Genomic DNA, 17537 nt, shown 5'->3' on the forward strand with positions numbered 1-17537 from the left:
TAAAACATTCCTATAATCAAATTAAATTTATAATAAATACATTAACATATATGGTGTTGAGTAACTTTATGTATTACTAGTAAAAATCGTAAATTTAATTAAAATGAGCCGTTCTCTGTGAAAGGGGGGTTTAATGCATTGCGTAAAGTGTTGTCCCAGATTAACTTGTGCAATCCACACAGTATTATCAGGGACTTTTGCTGAGAAGAGACTTTCTTTAAACGAAAAATATCATAAACGCGGAAAGTGTCGTCCCTGACTAGCATGTGCTTATAAATGTTTTTTTCCAGTTGTGATTTACAAATGTTTTTTTTATTGTTTCAATAGTAATTTAGAAATAGTAATTTTGTTTGTGATGTTTTAATATTTGCAATGCTTTATTATTATGTTTTGCATTGTTTTACTATACTTCTTACATTCATGTTTTTTCAAAATTTTACTAATGTTAAATATTTATATATGTATCCTTATTGTTTTACATGTTTTGTTGTTTTAATAAATAAAGTTTTGGAGGGAAAACGCTTTTTTCATTAGTTGTATCAGTAAATGGACTTGGACACGCCGGGTATGCGAATACCTCGTTGACGGATGGCACTACACTAACAGAGAACAACAAACGCCACGCGCGAGAGGTAAGTTCCTCTGTTTTATTTAAAGTTATATCCTAAAGATTAGTTTTTAAGACAAGACACATGGTCGAGTTGATAAATGGTGTATCCTTTTGTATTGGGAATACACAATTTCACGGAAGAATGGTACAGTTTTGCCCCCAAAAATAGAAAATTCGATCGGAAAACAACATAAACTGGATGAACAGTAAACATTTTAACAAAATAAAACTACTTAGAATTATTGCAAGAAATTGTTTGCTATTCCAGCATGTAGAGTAATCACTGTGCTTCAAATACTGAAATTTTGATAGTATTCAATAAAATATAAACCAAGATAGTGCATGTTGTAATAGATGGCATACATAAAGTTGCAGGCACTTTGTTTACCGATAAAGGGCACTTCAGATTACGGAGACTTTCAACAAAGCGGGCACTCTAATAACTGAGTTTTATCTTCTACCTTAAATGCATTTATTTATATTATGGCTATTCATACGAAACATTTTGAACATATATTTGTCAAAAATCACATTACAATTAATTTACACTATGTTTATTATAATTGCAATTTTCAAATAAGATAATATTTATTATTTAATAAATGTGTACATAACACACACAAACAAACACACACACATACATGTTTATATATAAGCCTCGCTCTGTAAAAAGGGGGTTCAATGCCTGGGCGTAAAGTATCGTTCCAGATTAGCCTGTGCAATACACACAGGATTATCAGGGACGACACTTTGCGCCGTTATTGTACTTTTCTTTTAGAGGCAGACTCTTCTTGACGAACATCCAGTTTAGGCGGAAAGTGTCGTCGCTGATTAAATTAAAGACAAAGACGGATATGCATAACTTTTTACACCACTGTCGTGTGATTAGATCGACCCCGCCCGTTCTTTTATTGCTATTTTCGTTTACTGGCATTGAGCCAAAAAGTTCCAATAGAATTTCGGACCTGCATCGCTGCTGATATTAATCTCTGAGAGGCAGTTTAAGCAGAGTGATTATTCATGACATGCTATCTAATATATAAGTAAATAGCCTTAGTACCTTCATTTGGACATAAAGATAAATGCTTTGAATCAACCGTTTAGAACGTAATTTAAAATATATGGTCATATAGATTTTACTCATTTGACATATCCAATTTGTTTAACATTTATCTTTCACATTTATACCAAATCATAATCATATTTCAAAGGGATAAGAACATGCTTCGGTAATTCGTTTTTTATTTGCGTACTAAGCACATACATTTTTATTTATTGCCTGCTTACTTTAACAGTATTCCACAGCGAATTCTGCATTTTTGATTCACAAAAAACGAGTGTGTTATATCTGGAAAAAAGTGTCTAGATGTCGGGAAACGAAGTGCCATTGTTTTTTAGATGATCGGTAAACGAAGTGCAGATAAAAAAATTGCATTCGACTCTTAAAACATTTGAATTTTCTCAAATATATTAGTAAACTTAAATGTAACATGTTGTTACATTACTGGATATATTGATCTTTTATTTCGAATAGTAAGCACGTTTTTTTATTTATTTAAAAGTATGTTTATTTTGTTAAAATATGTACTGATCATTCAAGTCATGCTGATTATCGATGGAATTTTATCGTTTTTTTTTTTAAATAATTCACCGTTTTTCTGAGAATTTCTTTCTTCGCAATACGAAGTGCTATACCATTAATCACCCAAACAATGTTCTGTGTCTAAAAACCAAATAAACAGAATATAAATACAAAAAAGCTGAAGAACTCATCTCTCGCGCGTGGCTTTTGTTGTTCTCTGTTAGTGAAGTGCCATCCGTCAACGAAGTATTCGCATACCCGGCGTGAACTATCTAAATTAAAAGTTATATTGACCTTTGTTTATAATTGAATAATTCTGTCGGAGCCCAGACACCCCTGTCAAATGCTATTTTGATAATCTCCACGCAATGTGTGTTAGAGAACTCGTCTCGTCCGCTTTGAATGGATCGTTGTTTAGATAATATACTGTAATGAACTCCGCTTCACTTCTCTTTTGTACTTGAAATTACAAAAATGCGCTCAGTGAAAAGGGGGTTAGTGTAATGATACTTCAAACGCTGACTAACAGATTTAAAAGTCTCTTGGTTAAAATTAACTACAAATTACACCCCATGATTGTAACGCTTAAGTATGTAAACCACTAGTCAGGTACATTTTGAATGCTATATTTATTTTGAAGTAAAATGCTTTCATGTTTTTAACTCCTATTCACAATCACCATTATATCATTACTAATGCAATCAACAAAACAAATCGTGAAGTTTATTTCAAGTAAAAGACGCATGCTTATTTATACTAGCGGACTGGTTCGAAAAGAATAACCACTCGAAAATGCTCCGTTAAATTGATGTATAAGCACTGTACGTGTTCGCTGTTGTAAAATGTCTTTGATAAGCTTCTACGCATTGCACAGGCTAATCAATATACACAGGCTAATCTTTTTGATATGCATTAAGCCCCGTTTTCACTGAAAGCAGCCAATATGTACAGATTTCAATGATAAACACCAGACTGGCCAATCTAATTTTACTGGCTGTTAAACAATAAGTCATATTTATAAACCCTTTGCAAAGTGTACCAATACACAGCGGTTCATCACGTTATATTTAGGCATCAACGACAACTCTGCTAGGAGAATGGAATTTATCGTCTGCTACAACAGGCTTACCATACATAAGCCTTCTTGCCACATACTGATTTACAAAATATGGTCTGTAAAATTAGACTTATCATATTTCAAACCAACAAAAGTGTAATCGTCAATATAGCGGCAATCAGTCGAACCGCTTAAATGCTCGCTCATGAAATGTTAAACCGAAGGCAGTAAAACAGCTAAAATGCTCACTTATCATATTTCAACCCGACTTAAATCGTCAATATAGCGGCAATTATTCGAACCGCCCGCTAAAATGCTCACGTATTATATTTCAAACCGACGGAAACCGTCAAGATGGCCGCCAAACCACCAACATTCTTATTCGTACGAAACCGCTAAAAACCGACGGAAGTGAAACCGTCAAGATGGCGTCAAACCGCCAACATTCTTACTCATCATATATCAAACCAACAAAAACCGACGGTTGTAAACCGTCAAGATGTCCGCCAAACCTATCAACCAATCAGAAGGCCGATCTCACTCCATTACAACCAATCAGAACGCTAGAATGTCCAATATGGCGTCCAAGATGGCCGCAAAAGCCCTACATTTATACTATCATCATCATCATCATCATCATCATCATCATCATCATCATCATCATCATCATCATCATCATTTGATATAAAAACTATTTTAGTAGAGAGCAGAATAAAGCGTATGACCTTCGGAGATTCGTTCACTCACCCTATGTTAAACTTACGGTACAAAGTGATTTTAAATGTGTCAATGTGCCTCATTGACAGCCAAATTTGCCATTAACATCTTGTCGCTATGCACATAATTCAAACCGCATTGCGGCTGCAATGGTCAACGTAACGTGGATTTCGCAAAAAATGACTTTCTGTTAAAACTGTTATTTTTCTCCATAAAGTGAAATCCACCATGAGTAGCATGAGGTTCATCATACATGTATATATGACCGTGTCTAGTAAACACAAATGAGGAAGAGAAAACAAAATTGGAATAAGCAGACTTGAGGTTCGTCATATATATATATATATAGTGTTTAGTGGTTTAGTGAACACGAATGGAGGAGAGAAAATAAATAAAAAAATAAATAATCAGTTTTATTTTATTAAATCAAATGTCAAACATTAGGTTTACATGCCATATGAAAAAACTGTCAAACTTAAGTAATATCAATTTTAAAGGACGTGCTCACATATATACATGTATACTGTTAGAAAAGTAAAACAAAAAAGTCACTATTTTTGAGTCGCATCATATTAGCGGCGTGTTGTAGTAGTCCTGCGTGTTCTTTCGAGCCAACATGTATAGCACACCGCTGACAAGGCTCATTACTCCGGCTACGATACACAAGGCGAACCCCGCGTGATAGTGGCATGCATATGTAGACACCTGCAACTGGATGTTAGTAGTCGCGAACACTATGCATCCCACCAGCGCCAAAATACCTGCAACACATGCGTCCTGATAAGCACCAGCATCAGTTATACAAAGGAGGTTTATGTTCCATCTCTTCAGAATTATGTTTTGTTTATGGATAAAACCTTTTGAAATGCATTCACAGACAACTGTATTATATTTAGAATAATCTAAAATATTAATGATATCAAGACTTAATTAAATATTGTCCTCATCGGGGTTTGAATCTGGTCCCTTTTGAGCGAAATCTAACGCAAAATCAGTAATACAGGCTCTGACCTTCAAAGATTATTTCAATGCAATTCAAGTTACACACTAATTGTCCTTTCGCAAAACGTTATACATATATATATATATATATATATATATATATATATATATATATATATATATATATATATATATATATATATACAAATCATTTTTTTTCTTATAATTTATCAATATAATGCGTTTTATTCGCTCACTTGGAATATTATGTATCTGTTGTTTGCATGTCTCTTCAGACATCCACAACTTTCATATATGTTCATGCTTTTAAATTGATGAGTCTGCATTCCGCCAATCACCCATCGTTCAGATCCGAAGAGAGCAATGTGCTTCCATTGTGCAACAAATCAGCCAGCAACATGACTATTCTTTTCTTCAAAATTACTTATTGAAAAAACTTGCAAACGTCTTACGACTACATAACGCTAACTATCTAACGCTAAATGCTGGCGTAAAACAGCAATGATAGTGATATGAGATTTAAATAAATAACATATGTATTATTTATTAATTACACGGGGGTATAAGACTCATGCGCCCACTCTGGATCAGCAGACGATTTATTTCATAAATCAATCTCTGGGTTAATGGTCGCCATCTTTCGAACTACTTTCAAAAGTACAACAACAATAACAGTAGAAGACAATTTTACCGTAATTGCGAAAAGTTGAAAAATTGAGTACATGTGTCACGGTTGTTGAGTGAAATAGTGTTATTTTCAACTGTGTATGAAGCATGTGAACTGGTAGTTGAATAACCGAATTGTTGGTGGAAATGGAATTTAGAAATATATCTAATAATTCATCATCGTGTAGAATAATCATCAGCATCATCTCTGTGGAACATTGCACTATTAAAAAAACAAGTGTTTCATAGATATGGTGCTTTTGACATAGTTCACTAACCATCAAGACTGAAATGATTCATGCACACAGGTAAAGTAAATAATTGAATTTGTGCAGAATGTTTATTTTTTACAAATTATTATTTAATTTGACTAGTTCTGGCTACCATAACTTTAAATGTCGCTTTTTATGATTTTTGACTGGCGCGACTTTACAGGTCTGTCAATACTATATAAACTGTACGCTGGAGTTTCTTTAGCTATAATTTGACCAATTTATTTTAGATTGATTGCACTGAAACTCAAAGTCTAAAGCTAAGTAAGACACTTAAGCCAGTTTTCTGAGAAGAAACAATACTTGTTCAGAGTATAGCAGGCTCGTGCGGCCTCTGCCCTGGTTTATTTATTTGGCCTCGGCCTTTAACCTGGGTCGCTTTGATTTCAGGTATTTAGCGCCCATATCAACAAGGCTCTCGACCCTATATGTAGTTATTTATATTGTTTAAAGATTTTGAGAACCCTCACTCGGTGCCAGTGGGGATAAAACAGGGACCTTGTTTTAGCTAGATGAATGCATCAAATATGCCAGCAACACTTTATAATCAATAACTTTATAATTGATGATTCTGTTCTTTTAACTACATTACTAATCTACCAAAACAATGTGAAACACATTTTTATGCCCCAAAAGGAGGGCATATAGTGATCGCACTGTCCGTCTGTCTATCCGTCACACTTTGCATTTAGGTTTCGAAAAAATGCTCATAACTTCTATGTAGCTTCAGATGTAACATTCATATTTGGTATGCATGTGTATATGGACAAGGCCTTCCCATACACACACAAATTTTGACCCCTTTGACCTTGAACTTAGGGTCGGCTTTTAGGTTTTGAAAAATGCTCATAACTTCTATTAAAGCGTTTATCGGGGGCGTATGTCATCCTACGGAGACAGCTCTTGTTTTTGCTACTGTCCTCTGCACAAACCATGATATATCTGCATATATGCATCCAACCAAATCAGTAAAACTATTTGTCACTTAATTACAGTAAACTTATTGCATGTTAACTTTTCAACAATATATATATACATGTATATATAATTATATATAACAGATCTTGAAAAACACTCACATCAAACTTCAAATTGTTTTAGTAAATTATAGGCTTTAATTGGTATTGTGACATTGACACCACTCATGCATGCGACTATACAATTATACAACTATGGAGCACATTATTTATGAGAAATTCCAATACATCAACATATCGTCTCAGATTTAAGGCAGATAATCTAGTGCTTTTTTGCTGCCATTTTTACTATTTAATACACATTTTTTCATTTTATGTTATGATGCATTGATCTTGTTTCTAAATTAACCAAGCAATCATGTTAAACTTTTGAAGAAAGATGTTGTCTGATAAATATAGGAAATATAATCACTACAAAGTGAACAAAATTCAGTTGAATACTGTGACCAACAAAGATTTGCCAAAGAGCAATTCAGATCATGATTTAAATTAAATACAAGTAATATGAAAGTCTGCCTATTGGATCCCAGTTAAGACTTATTTGTCAAATCTGCACATTAATTTTCCCTTAGCCATGTAGAATTGGGGACTAAATACCATCAAGTCATGTAAAAAGGAGCAGGGTATAGCACGCTGCTATTGATCTCTTGAGCTTTCACATGAATTTTACGGGTAATTTTCATACAACAAATGATATTATGTAGTGTAATGATAAAGCATTTATATGAGCACAAATTATATCTCTTACTAGTGGTGCAAAAATCATTTAAGTGTCACATTTCAAAAGAAAATTTATATAAGAAGGTATTATTAATTGTTAAAACGTTATAAAAGGTTATGTCAATTCACTAAAGCATTTAATTACAAGAACAAGTGCATTTTATGTCCATTACAATACATGTAACAGTATTGGCATTGTATTTATCTGCATTTGATGTGCATTTAATACACTTAAAAATGCAGACAAGACACACTTCTAACAGAAACAAATGTATTTTTTCTGCATTTTTCCAGCATTAATACTCTTCAAGTGTATTTTTTATCATCCCAAATACACTTTACCAGGAAAAAGGTATGTTAAAATGCGTTTTTAGTTTGTTTTAAGTATATTTTCAAATGCATTAAGAAACTCTTTTCTTTTGCAAAAAATGTTGAACAAAAACTTGAAAATATTTAATATACTAAAGTGTAGTAATAATTAAAGTTTTGTATGAGCATCAAAAACAGTGTCAAATTCATACCAGTGCCTATTTAGTAGCAGTAAGCCTTATATGGTCTACTTGTGGTAAAAATAATGCATTTTGTATAATACAACATACACATGTACATAAATTAAAAAATATAGCTGCCCATACAGTTCAATACAATGTTCAATTAACTACACTATGCAAAGTTGAAATATGACATTAAGCTTGGAATAATCTTTTCAATAATGAATAATATACTGTTTTAATTTATAAGTGAAATAGACACTTGCATATAAAAACTGATTTTAAATCAAAACTAAATGTTTAATTTGATTTTTAGCTCCACTGGCCAAAGGTCCTGTGTCCATCGTGCATCCATGCATAAACTTTTCCTTTAAACATCTTCTCCTAAACTACTGGTCCAATTCTAATGAAATTTCTGAGGAATGTTCCTGGGGTGTACCTCTTTCAAATTTGTTCAAATTATGCCCCTGGGGTCAAATTTGACTCTGCCCTGGGGGTCACAAAATTGAAAATTTGCTTAAATACAATGTAAGGCCTATTTTGTGAAAACTTTCAAAATCTCCCGTCCATAACCATTGGGTCTAGGGCTATCAAATTTGGTATGTAGAGACATCTAATAGTCCTCTACCAAATTTGTTCAAATTATACCCCTGGGGTCAAATTTGACCCTGCCCCGGGGTCACAAAATTGAACATATGCTTATATAGGGTATATTTTGTGAAAACTTTACAAATCTTCTCGTCCATAACCATTGGGCTACCAAATTTGGTATGTAGTGGCATCTTATAGTCCTCTACCAAGTTTGTTCAAATTATGCCCCTGGGGTCAAGTTTGACCCTGCCCCGAGGGTCACAAAATTGAACATATGCTTATATAAGGCCTATTTTGTGAAAAATTCAAAAAATTTCTTGTCAATAACAATCCGGCCTAGGGCTATCAAATTTGGTATATAGTGACATCTAATAGTCCTCTACCAAATTTGTTCAAATTTAATCCCTAGGGTCAAATTTGACCCTGCCCCGGGGGTCACAAAATTGAACATATGCTTATATAATGCCTATTTTGTGATAACTTAAAAAAAAATCTTGTCCATAACCATTAGGCCTAGGGCTACACAATTTGGTATGTAGTGACATTGTATAGTCCTCTACTTAGTTTGTTCAAATTATGCCCCAGGGGTCAAATTTGACCCTGCCCCGGTGGCCACAAAATCAATTATATGCTTATATAGTGCCTATTTTGTGAAAATTTTAAAACTCTTCTTGTACTTAACCATAAGGCATAGGGCTACCAAATTTGGTATGTAGTGACATGTTATAGTTCTCTACCAAGTTTGTTCAAATTATGCCCCTTTGGTCAAATTTGACCCTGCCCGGGGTCACAAAACTGAACATACGCTTATATGGGGCCTATTTTGTGAAAACTTTAAAAATCTTGTTGTCCATAACCATTGGGCCTAGGGCTACCAAATTTGGTATGTAGTGACATCTATTAAACCTCTACCAAATTTGTTCAAATAATGCCTCTGGGGTCAACTTTGACCCTGCCCCGGGGGGTCACAAAATTGAATAAACGCTTTTAAAGCGCCTATTTTGTGAAATCTTTAAAAATCTTCTTGTCGAAAACCATTTGGACTATGGCTACCAAATTTGGTATGCAGTAACATCTTATAGTCCTCTACCAAGTTTGTTCAAATTATGCCCTTTGGGTCAAATTTGATCCTGACCCGCATGTCACAAAATTGAACATTATATACGCTTAAATCTTGCTTATTTTGTGAAAACTTTAAAAATATTCTTGTCCTTAACTCTAGGACCTAGGGCTACCACATTTTGTATGTAGTGAGATATAGTAGTCCTCTACAAAGTTTTCTCAAATTATGCCCCTGGGGTAAAATTTGACCCAGCCCAGAAGGTCACAAAAGTGTACATGTGCTTAAATAGGGCCTATATTTAAGTATTTGCACATGCAGAGAAATTTGTTTCAGCCTTTTTTCAGTGGAGTGATACAGGGCCATCATGGCCCTCTTGTTTAAATACTCAAAAAATGAAACCGTGTTCATGCTTGCATGAACACAGTTTATAAATGCTGTCAGAATGATAAAATATGCAATTACTATAAATACAAATGCCAGGGAAAAGTGCTTTTTGTACTAAAAAATTCGAATGAATATTACAATAATACATTCTGAATACTTTAGTATGTAATTAACAGTTTTTGTCTGAGAAAATCACTAAATTTTATATATTTATTCAAATTCACATAAATCATATTTCAAAAACACATCATTACTTCAAATCCTTTCACACAATACTGAAAAAAAATGCACAGTTTCTGATTGTTATTGATTCTTTATTAATTTATACATGTACCATTTTTTAATCTTGATGCATCCTCAATTGTATAATGCACATCTTAATCTGTTTTAACAATTATAATATAAAGAATAAGGCTGACTCAGTAAAATAATAATCCATGATTTCTGCAGTACTTGCAGACAAAATAGGAATACTGCTGTGATATTATATATCTATCTAATGGGATATTAATTTGGCTTCAATAGAAAAAAATCAAAGCATACACATGTATAAAATGTGTATGTATATATTAGTTAAACTTAAATTGATTGACCATTGATAAAAAGATATTATAATATATGTATGTATATATATACCATTGTAAAACTAAAAATTAAATATGTATTTTCTATTACATCATTTAGGACTTTTATTTTCAGACAAAGTAGAGTGAAGCTTAAAACAGTATCCAATTCATTTTTATGGTCAGCCATAATTGTCACAATCAAGTGGTCTTTTTACACTGTAGTTTTCTCACTGACTATGGGTTTGTTCTGAGAATGAGCCACACAAAGTATCGTTGGGGAGATGAGTTGTCAATTTTATGTTTATCAGTCTTTCATAATCCAGTATACCTGTAAAAAGGGAATTTGTAACGAATAATCACACAATATACACAATTAAAATTGTATGCATTTAGATTTATTTAGTACTGCACATTAATCATTTTCCAAAAATATGTAGCAACATAACATTATATAATGCTGCAATACTAAAGTAATTTACTAATTAAAGGTCGCTGATGTGTAATGGATGTGGTGTCCACCTAATGATCTGGAGGTCACTGGTTTGATCCCCAGTGTAGGAGCATTCTTAAGAAATCTCCAAGAGACACCCAAGTACTGGTTCTAGGCCCAGGAAACAAACTCAAGAGCATTTCACATACATGTACGTAGTTAGTACTTTAAATTTAATCGAACTAAAAATGGGTTAAAACAACTGAAACCCTTATTAATACATTTTATTTTGAATCAAGCAAATGTGCAAATTCATTAAAAATAATGAGTAAAATTTAAAAATTCAACTTTAAAGTAATCATGATAATTTAGATCATTTTCAGAATATTTAATGATGATAATGATACAATTATATATTCCCTAAATGATAAAAATAAAACATGTAATGTTAATTTATGAAAAAAACGTTGTAATTTTATCAATATCATGGTAATTACAACTAGATACAGGCAATTAGATCCGAAACGTGCATTAATTATATTAACCCATTCATGCCTAGCGTCCTGAAAAAAGGACATTGCAAACAGCGTAGACCCAGATGAGACGCCGCATAATGCGGCGTCTCATCTGGGTCTGCGCTGTTTGCTTAAAGAAATTTCTGTAAGAAATATTCTAAATATAGAAATAAATATACAAGACACCCCTACTTTTGGAAATAAATTTATCCAATTTAGAAGGATGGGAGAGTCCACTGGGCATAAATGGGTTAATGAACAACCCAGACATTTGTAGTGATTTATGGTCACTATTTGATTAACGTTCTATACATGACCTGTCATAAAAGGTATTTTTTAGCCAGTACTACAATCGGCAATGATAGTCTGTATTGCATACATATTCCAACGTCTATTATCGATTCGCTTCGTCAAACTGAACAAATATTTAATGTTTACATCGCGAAACGTGATGCATCCAGTTTCACTTTCGGTTTGGTTGGTTTTGTAAACACCGTAATTTCATCTTAAAAATTGGATGATAGGGTGATTAAATAATACTGGAAAAGTAAATCACTTGGATAATAGGTCAAAATGCAACACAAATGAACGTTAATAGTGCTCTTAATATCAAAGTTTCGGTAAAAAGTTTGGCGCTAGTTCAACGCGCATGTATACAGCCTCATAACAATAGACTGACAACCTTTTGGGTAGTAAAGTAGTAATACAAGGCAATATGGCGACCGTTAGCCACGAGGCCTATCTTACGGAGGAATCCGAGATAGCCGATGTATCACGATTGTCATGCGCCATTGGAATTGGTTATACCCCGAAAGCTGTAAATTGATTGATACAAGGACGTGACCCCCGCTTTAACTTTAAAACTGGCTTAATATAGCCTATGTTTGCATAAGATGTGGAAAAAAATGAAAGCTATACAATAAGTAAACTTCAACAGCAAGCAAGGAAAATAATCCATTTTTTAGAAGGCATTCTCTAACAGAGCTTAATAGGATTTATATTTCTTCCTTTGTGAAGACAGAATAGGATATATAAGAGCAATGAAATAACAAAATTATTATCGAGAGAGACATTCAAAGTAAAACCACGGTAATGGTGTAGTTTAGGCTAGTAACTTATTGTTATATATAACACAGTACTATATATTCGATACGAAAGCAAACCTTTAATGATAAGAAAAACAATTATGATGACTTAACCTCAGGGCAATGTAGGCCTTGCTTTTGCCTTTTAATATCATAGCAATTGTTCACGTCGCGCGGACGCCGCAATACAAATCGCTGTGTTCATACGATAACGATTCTTTGGCAGTTTGTCGACAAAAAATGTAATTATATTGCAGACGACCTTTTATCTACAATTTGCAGACTGCAGAATTAGGCTACATGTACGCGATGAAAGTTTTAGAGAAGTATGCGTGCGTGTGTCGTTTTTTCTTTAATTCATTGATTTATTCCGTAATCTGCGTTAGACGCTATGCTTATTAACTAATGCTGGATATGGGTAGTTTGTGTAGAAAAATGTGTGCAAAGAAAAACAATGTTATGATGTGAAATTAATACTGTAGGCGACGATGAAATTCCAAGCAAACAATACCTGCTATGATACACATGACTCCTGATGGTTTCGTGTACAGGACTTTAGGGGTATGCGAGACCGTCTGGACGAGTCCCATTATCGTGGAGCAGACAACCAATATTGAGGCCACGAGCTCAATATATCTTGCTTGAAGAATGCCATTAGCTGCAAAAGATTTGGATCGATCTTGACGAAATTAATCGAAGTTATCTTTATGTAAAGACAGGACTTGGTGAGGCTGTTAAAATTAATATCTCTGTATCATATTGAATATAATCAGCTGATCAAATAACTTAAAAAGATGATTAAGATGATGTCAAATATTGCTCCTTAATTGGTTGTTCATTCCTTTCAATTACGTGCATGGTGACGTCGCATTTGTGTGTCGCCGCACAAAATCGGTTTTCCTCTTTACAAACCTTTTTACATGAATAGTATTTGAAAAAACTCCGATTTTTATGTAGGCCATAGTATGATGCAAACACATGAATATGTATTTGAGCATAAGAAATACAGGTAAATAATTGTCTTCTGCATATTTTAGCAGCTCGTTAAGTTATCTAGTGTTTCCGAAATAAATGATACCAGTATGATTATTAAAGGGCGTTTGAATAAAAAACATCTTGTTATCTCTTGAATCCAAGTAAAACTTCCATGTTCTCTAAACTTCTTGAAGACCTAACTTCTTTTAAACTACCATGAAGAATTCAGCAGTACACTCATCATATTTAGTGATACTTTAATATTCAGCACAACTTCTAATTATCGTCAATATAATGCAGTCATTCTTATCAATCAGCTGGAACTTTTTTTATATAAATTAACATTAAATAAATATGCTTTTATATCCTATGCAATTCCGCTGGCACTACTTTAAGGTAGAATTTTATAACATGAAATAGCCTCATTAAATATAATATATCTCATGCAATTAATTCCGTTTTTCTTTTTTTCATAAAATGTAACGAATTCTTTGATTCAAGCATATAGGTAGGTTTGGTTTCAAGTATTTGGTAGGTTTCGCCAAATCTTCCTACATTAGCTTTAAAACAAATAAGAGACATAAAAGTGTATTGTTCTTGACATTTGTAAGACATTTTGAGGCAAAAAACTTAGTCTTAATTATGTTCTTCAATTAAGCTTATATAATCGGCATCAAATATTTCTTGTACATTCGTAATGTTCCTATGAACAACTTTACTTGTTGTCAATTTCTTTCTCCGTTGTAGATGAGAATACACTATTTTTGTTTAACATGCTATAATAAAGTATTCATGCATTTTAAATGGTCCATATCAATTAACAATGAATAACAACCCTTCCCATGAGATTTTCCTTCAAAACCGATTCACAGAATGAATAAATAATAGATCATTGTTTTGTTTAAGATGAAACACTATAAGAAGGAAGGCAAAATATCAAGTCTAGCCTTCTGCAATGGTAATTGCCGTCTCAATGTATTTATTGGATATACCGTCCGTTCAGGTATATCTTAAAGTATCCGTAATAGTGATATTTATGATAATAGACTGCAATTATTTTCTATAATTGTGTTATTATTATTCATACATTATAATTAAGATTTTCCAATTTTACTTCTAAGTCACAAAGATCTCGGCAAATCATAAACTAATAAGTTTGAAAATATTTTATATATTTTTTTAAATAAATGTCCGATCAGTTGAAAATGAAGTATGTCAAAAGAATGGGCGTGTCGTTATTTGGCCTCTATAATGTGCATTAGTTAAATAGGTTTCTAATGTTTATCAAATTTAATTATTATAAGCAGTTCCCAAGACGGCTTTTATTTTGTTAACCGTGATTCGGTTTTCAAAGCGCAAACACCAATTAAATCACACATTCCACAAAACTTAAGTTTGAAAAGCCTGTTTGACATTTAGGTTTTTTAGTGCGAGAGCTCTTTTGACAGTTTGTTTTTGCTTGATCGGATGGTTACTAATTATTTAAAATAGCAGTGTATTTAATTCACAGCGTTGTATAATATTGTGTTTTTTTTAACTTCATCGCAAGACATTATTCGACAACAAAGTATTCCGACAAAGTTATGAAAACATGTACGAACTTAAAATGTTAAACCTTGGTGAATGCTTTTTCCTAAATTGACAAGAACTACTTTGAATACCTCAAACCATATAAATACAACTGGGGTTTAATTTTATCTTAAGTGCAAATGCGAGGAATAGGAATTTAAATAGATAAGAAACCATAACACAAAGAAAGTTAATCTTCGGCAGCACCACCAAGAGGTAAACCTTCTCACTGCGGGTTACGCAAACTAAAGTTAGTGACCATTTGCACAAGGATAAGCCTCAGGAACAAAGAACATGAACAACAGAAACACATATGGATAAAACTGTGGTCATCGCATTTGAACGGATAAAACATTTCCTTTGTATCCTATTATATGTGATGAAATTAATGAATGTGATTTTGTCAAGTGCATTATGTACACACATAGTACATCTCAAATGATACCAAGTACTTGCTCTCAAAAAGAAATGATATCGAATACTCAGGATAGTATGAATGCGACCTGAGCTACCATTACCATGAATTAAAAATATACAGGTTTAAACTAACTTAACAAAATGTGATTACTTGAAGACGTTATCTCCGGGTGATCATAGGCAGAACATGTGCGAAAACTTCTATTCGGCGCGTCAACATATCCGCAGAATATCCAAAGGCCATAATTGGAGCCGACTGAAAAATCGAACTCTTTCAATTTCATCGAACATGTACGCCAGTACGGAATCGCCAGACCGATAATATTAATCACACACGCGATCACCGACAGCACCACAGCAATCTTTGCATTCATGGTGAAAACTAGACTTTCATGAACGACCGCAGCTGTTTGATAAGAAAGAGCGGTTGTAAGTAAAGGCGATTCGTTGCAAATTTACACTGTGGTAACATTACACCACGGTGACTGTTGTAAAGGCAATGTTGCGTAGCGGCAATTTAAAGGACGTGTTCGCAGTTTGACAAAATGATAAATTTCAAGAAAACTATCATATATTCATAAAAAAGTGAATACATAATTTTCAAACAAGCAAAATAATAATCTTTATTAAGAATTTTGTTTAAACGATTAGTTAATTACTGATTAATCACGTGAATTGGGTAACGATGATTTTGTCTTTGTTATTAGCGAGGAAGTTACATCCCTACAACGCGAAAGGGCCTGGGATAGAGGTATATGAGTACGGTAAATGTTATAAGGGCCTGGGATAGAGGTATATGAGTACGGTAAATGTTATGGTAATTATATAGAGGATATTTGTTGGCCTGGGATAGAGGTATATGAGTACGGTAAATGTTATGGTAATTATATAGAGGGCCTGGGATAGAGGTATATGAGTACGGTAAATGTTATGGTAATTATATAGGGCCTGGGATAGAGGTATATGAGTACGGTAAATGTTATGGTAATTATATAGAGGATATTTGTTGGCCTGGGATAGAGGTATATGAGTACGGTAAATGTTATGGTAATTATATAGAGGATATTCGTTGGCCTGGGATAGAGGTATATGAGTACGGTAAATATTATGGTAATTATATAGAGGGCCTGGGATAGAGGTATATGAGTACGGTAAATGTTATGGTAATTATATAGAGGATATTTGTTGGATTCGGTGGATTATCGATTTTTAATTCACGAGTTATCATAGAAAATAATATTTTATATGATCACGAGTGAATTAAAATCGATATTCCACCGAATCCAACACATTTTCTTTTTATTTTATGCCTTTTCTCACCGTTTATATACATTGTCAAAGAGTTAAACTAAAGAATTTCGCTGGGATAATGACGTCATTTCGTCAAAAAACTGACGTCATTTTACAGTAAACAATGAAAATTATCGATAATTTTCACTGATTATTTTCATTGTTTGAAACAGTGAAATTATCAGTTTTAATTCACGGATATTTCTCTAAAAACAACCGGAAAGCATAAAATAAATGGATAATAATTATGAGGAAGAGGAAATGAAATCAGAAGGAAATTAAGAAGAAGATGATAGTAATGTGAAAGAAGAAGACTATGCCGCTGATGATGAAACATGCACCGTATAAAGACAACGCACGTTAAACGCTTCAAACCGAAGGTAACGATTACAGAATGTTGCGCTTATTGTCAATGTATTGACGAGCGTCTGATCGTTATTGCCACACATACAACCTATGAAGTCCTTGCAAAGACAACAAACTTTGAAAAATAAAACTTTTAGTCAAGAGCGGAATATATCGTAGGACTTAGAGGAAAGTCTATAAGTCGCCCAATGTTTAAGTGACGGTACCAAGTGATTTTAAAATTGTCTATTT

General features: G+C 33.3%; 1 protein-coding gene across 2 annotated transcripts; it reads right to left on the reverse strand.

Annotated features, from left to right (window-relative positions):
• Positions 1 to 4370: 4370 nt before the first annotated feature.
• On the reverse strand, positions 4371 to 16097 carry LOC127851491 (uncharacterized). 2 transcript variants are annotated; one of them, XM_052385291.1, is made up of 3 exons: positions 15802 to 16097; positions 13201 to 13347; positions 4371 to 4727 (listed from the first exon to the last, which is right to left on the reverse strand). In XM_052385291.1, exons 1-3 carry the CDS (start codon positions 16022 to 16024, stop codon positions 4534 to 4536), a joined length of 564 nt encoding a protein of 187 aa, XP_052241251.1. In that variant the 5' UTR covers positions 16025 to 16097; the 3' UTR covers positions 4371 to 4533. The 2 variants fall into 2 exon arrangements, 1 of the variants encoding a protein (XP_052241251.1); XR_008035798.1 differs by lacking the exon at positions 4371 to 4727 and adding an exon at positions 10290 to 10987.
• Between the last annotated feature and the right edge of the window lie 1440 nt (positions 16098 to 17537).

This window comes from Dreissena polymorpha, chromosome 11 (assembly GCF_020536995.1).
Source record: "Dreissena polymorpha isolate Duluth1 chromosome 11, UMN_Dpol_1.0, whole genome shotgun sequence".
Lineage (NCBI taxonomy): Eukaryota > Metazoa > Mollusca > Bivalvia > Myida > Dreissenidae > Dreissena > Dreissena polymorpha.

Coding starts and splice junctions, on each gene's coding strand:
- LOC127851491 (XM_052385291.1), bottom strand. CDS start 16,024: ATGAATGCAAAGATTGCTGTGGTGCTGTCGGTGATCGCGTGTGTGATT. Junction 13,348..15,801: donor CCCGGAGATAACGTCTTCAA/GTAATCACATTT, acceptor AATCTTTTGCAG/CTAATGGCATTCTTCAAGCA. Junction 4,728..13,200: donor AGTCATGTGTATCATAGCAG/GTATTGTTTGCT, acceptor CATGTGTTGCAG/GTATTTTGGCGCTGGTGGGA.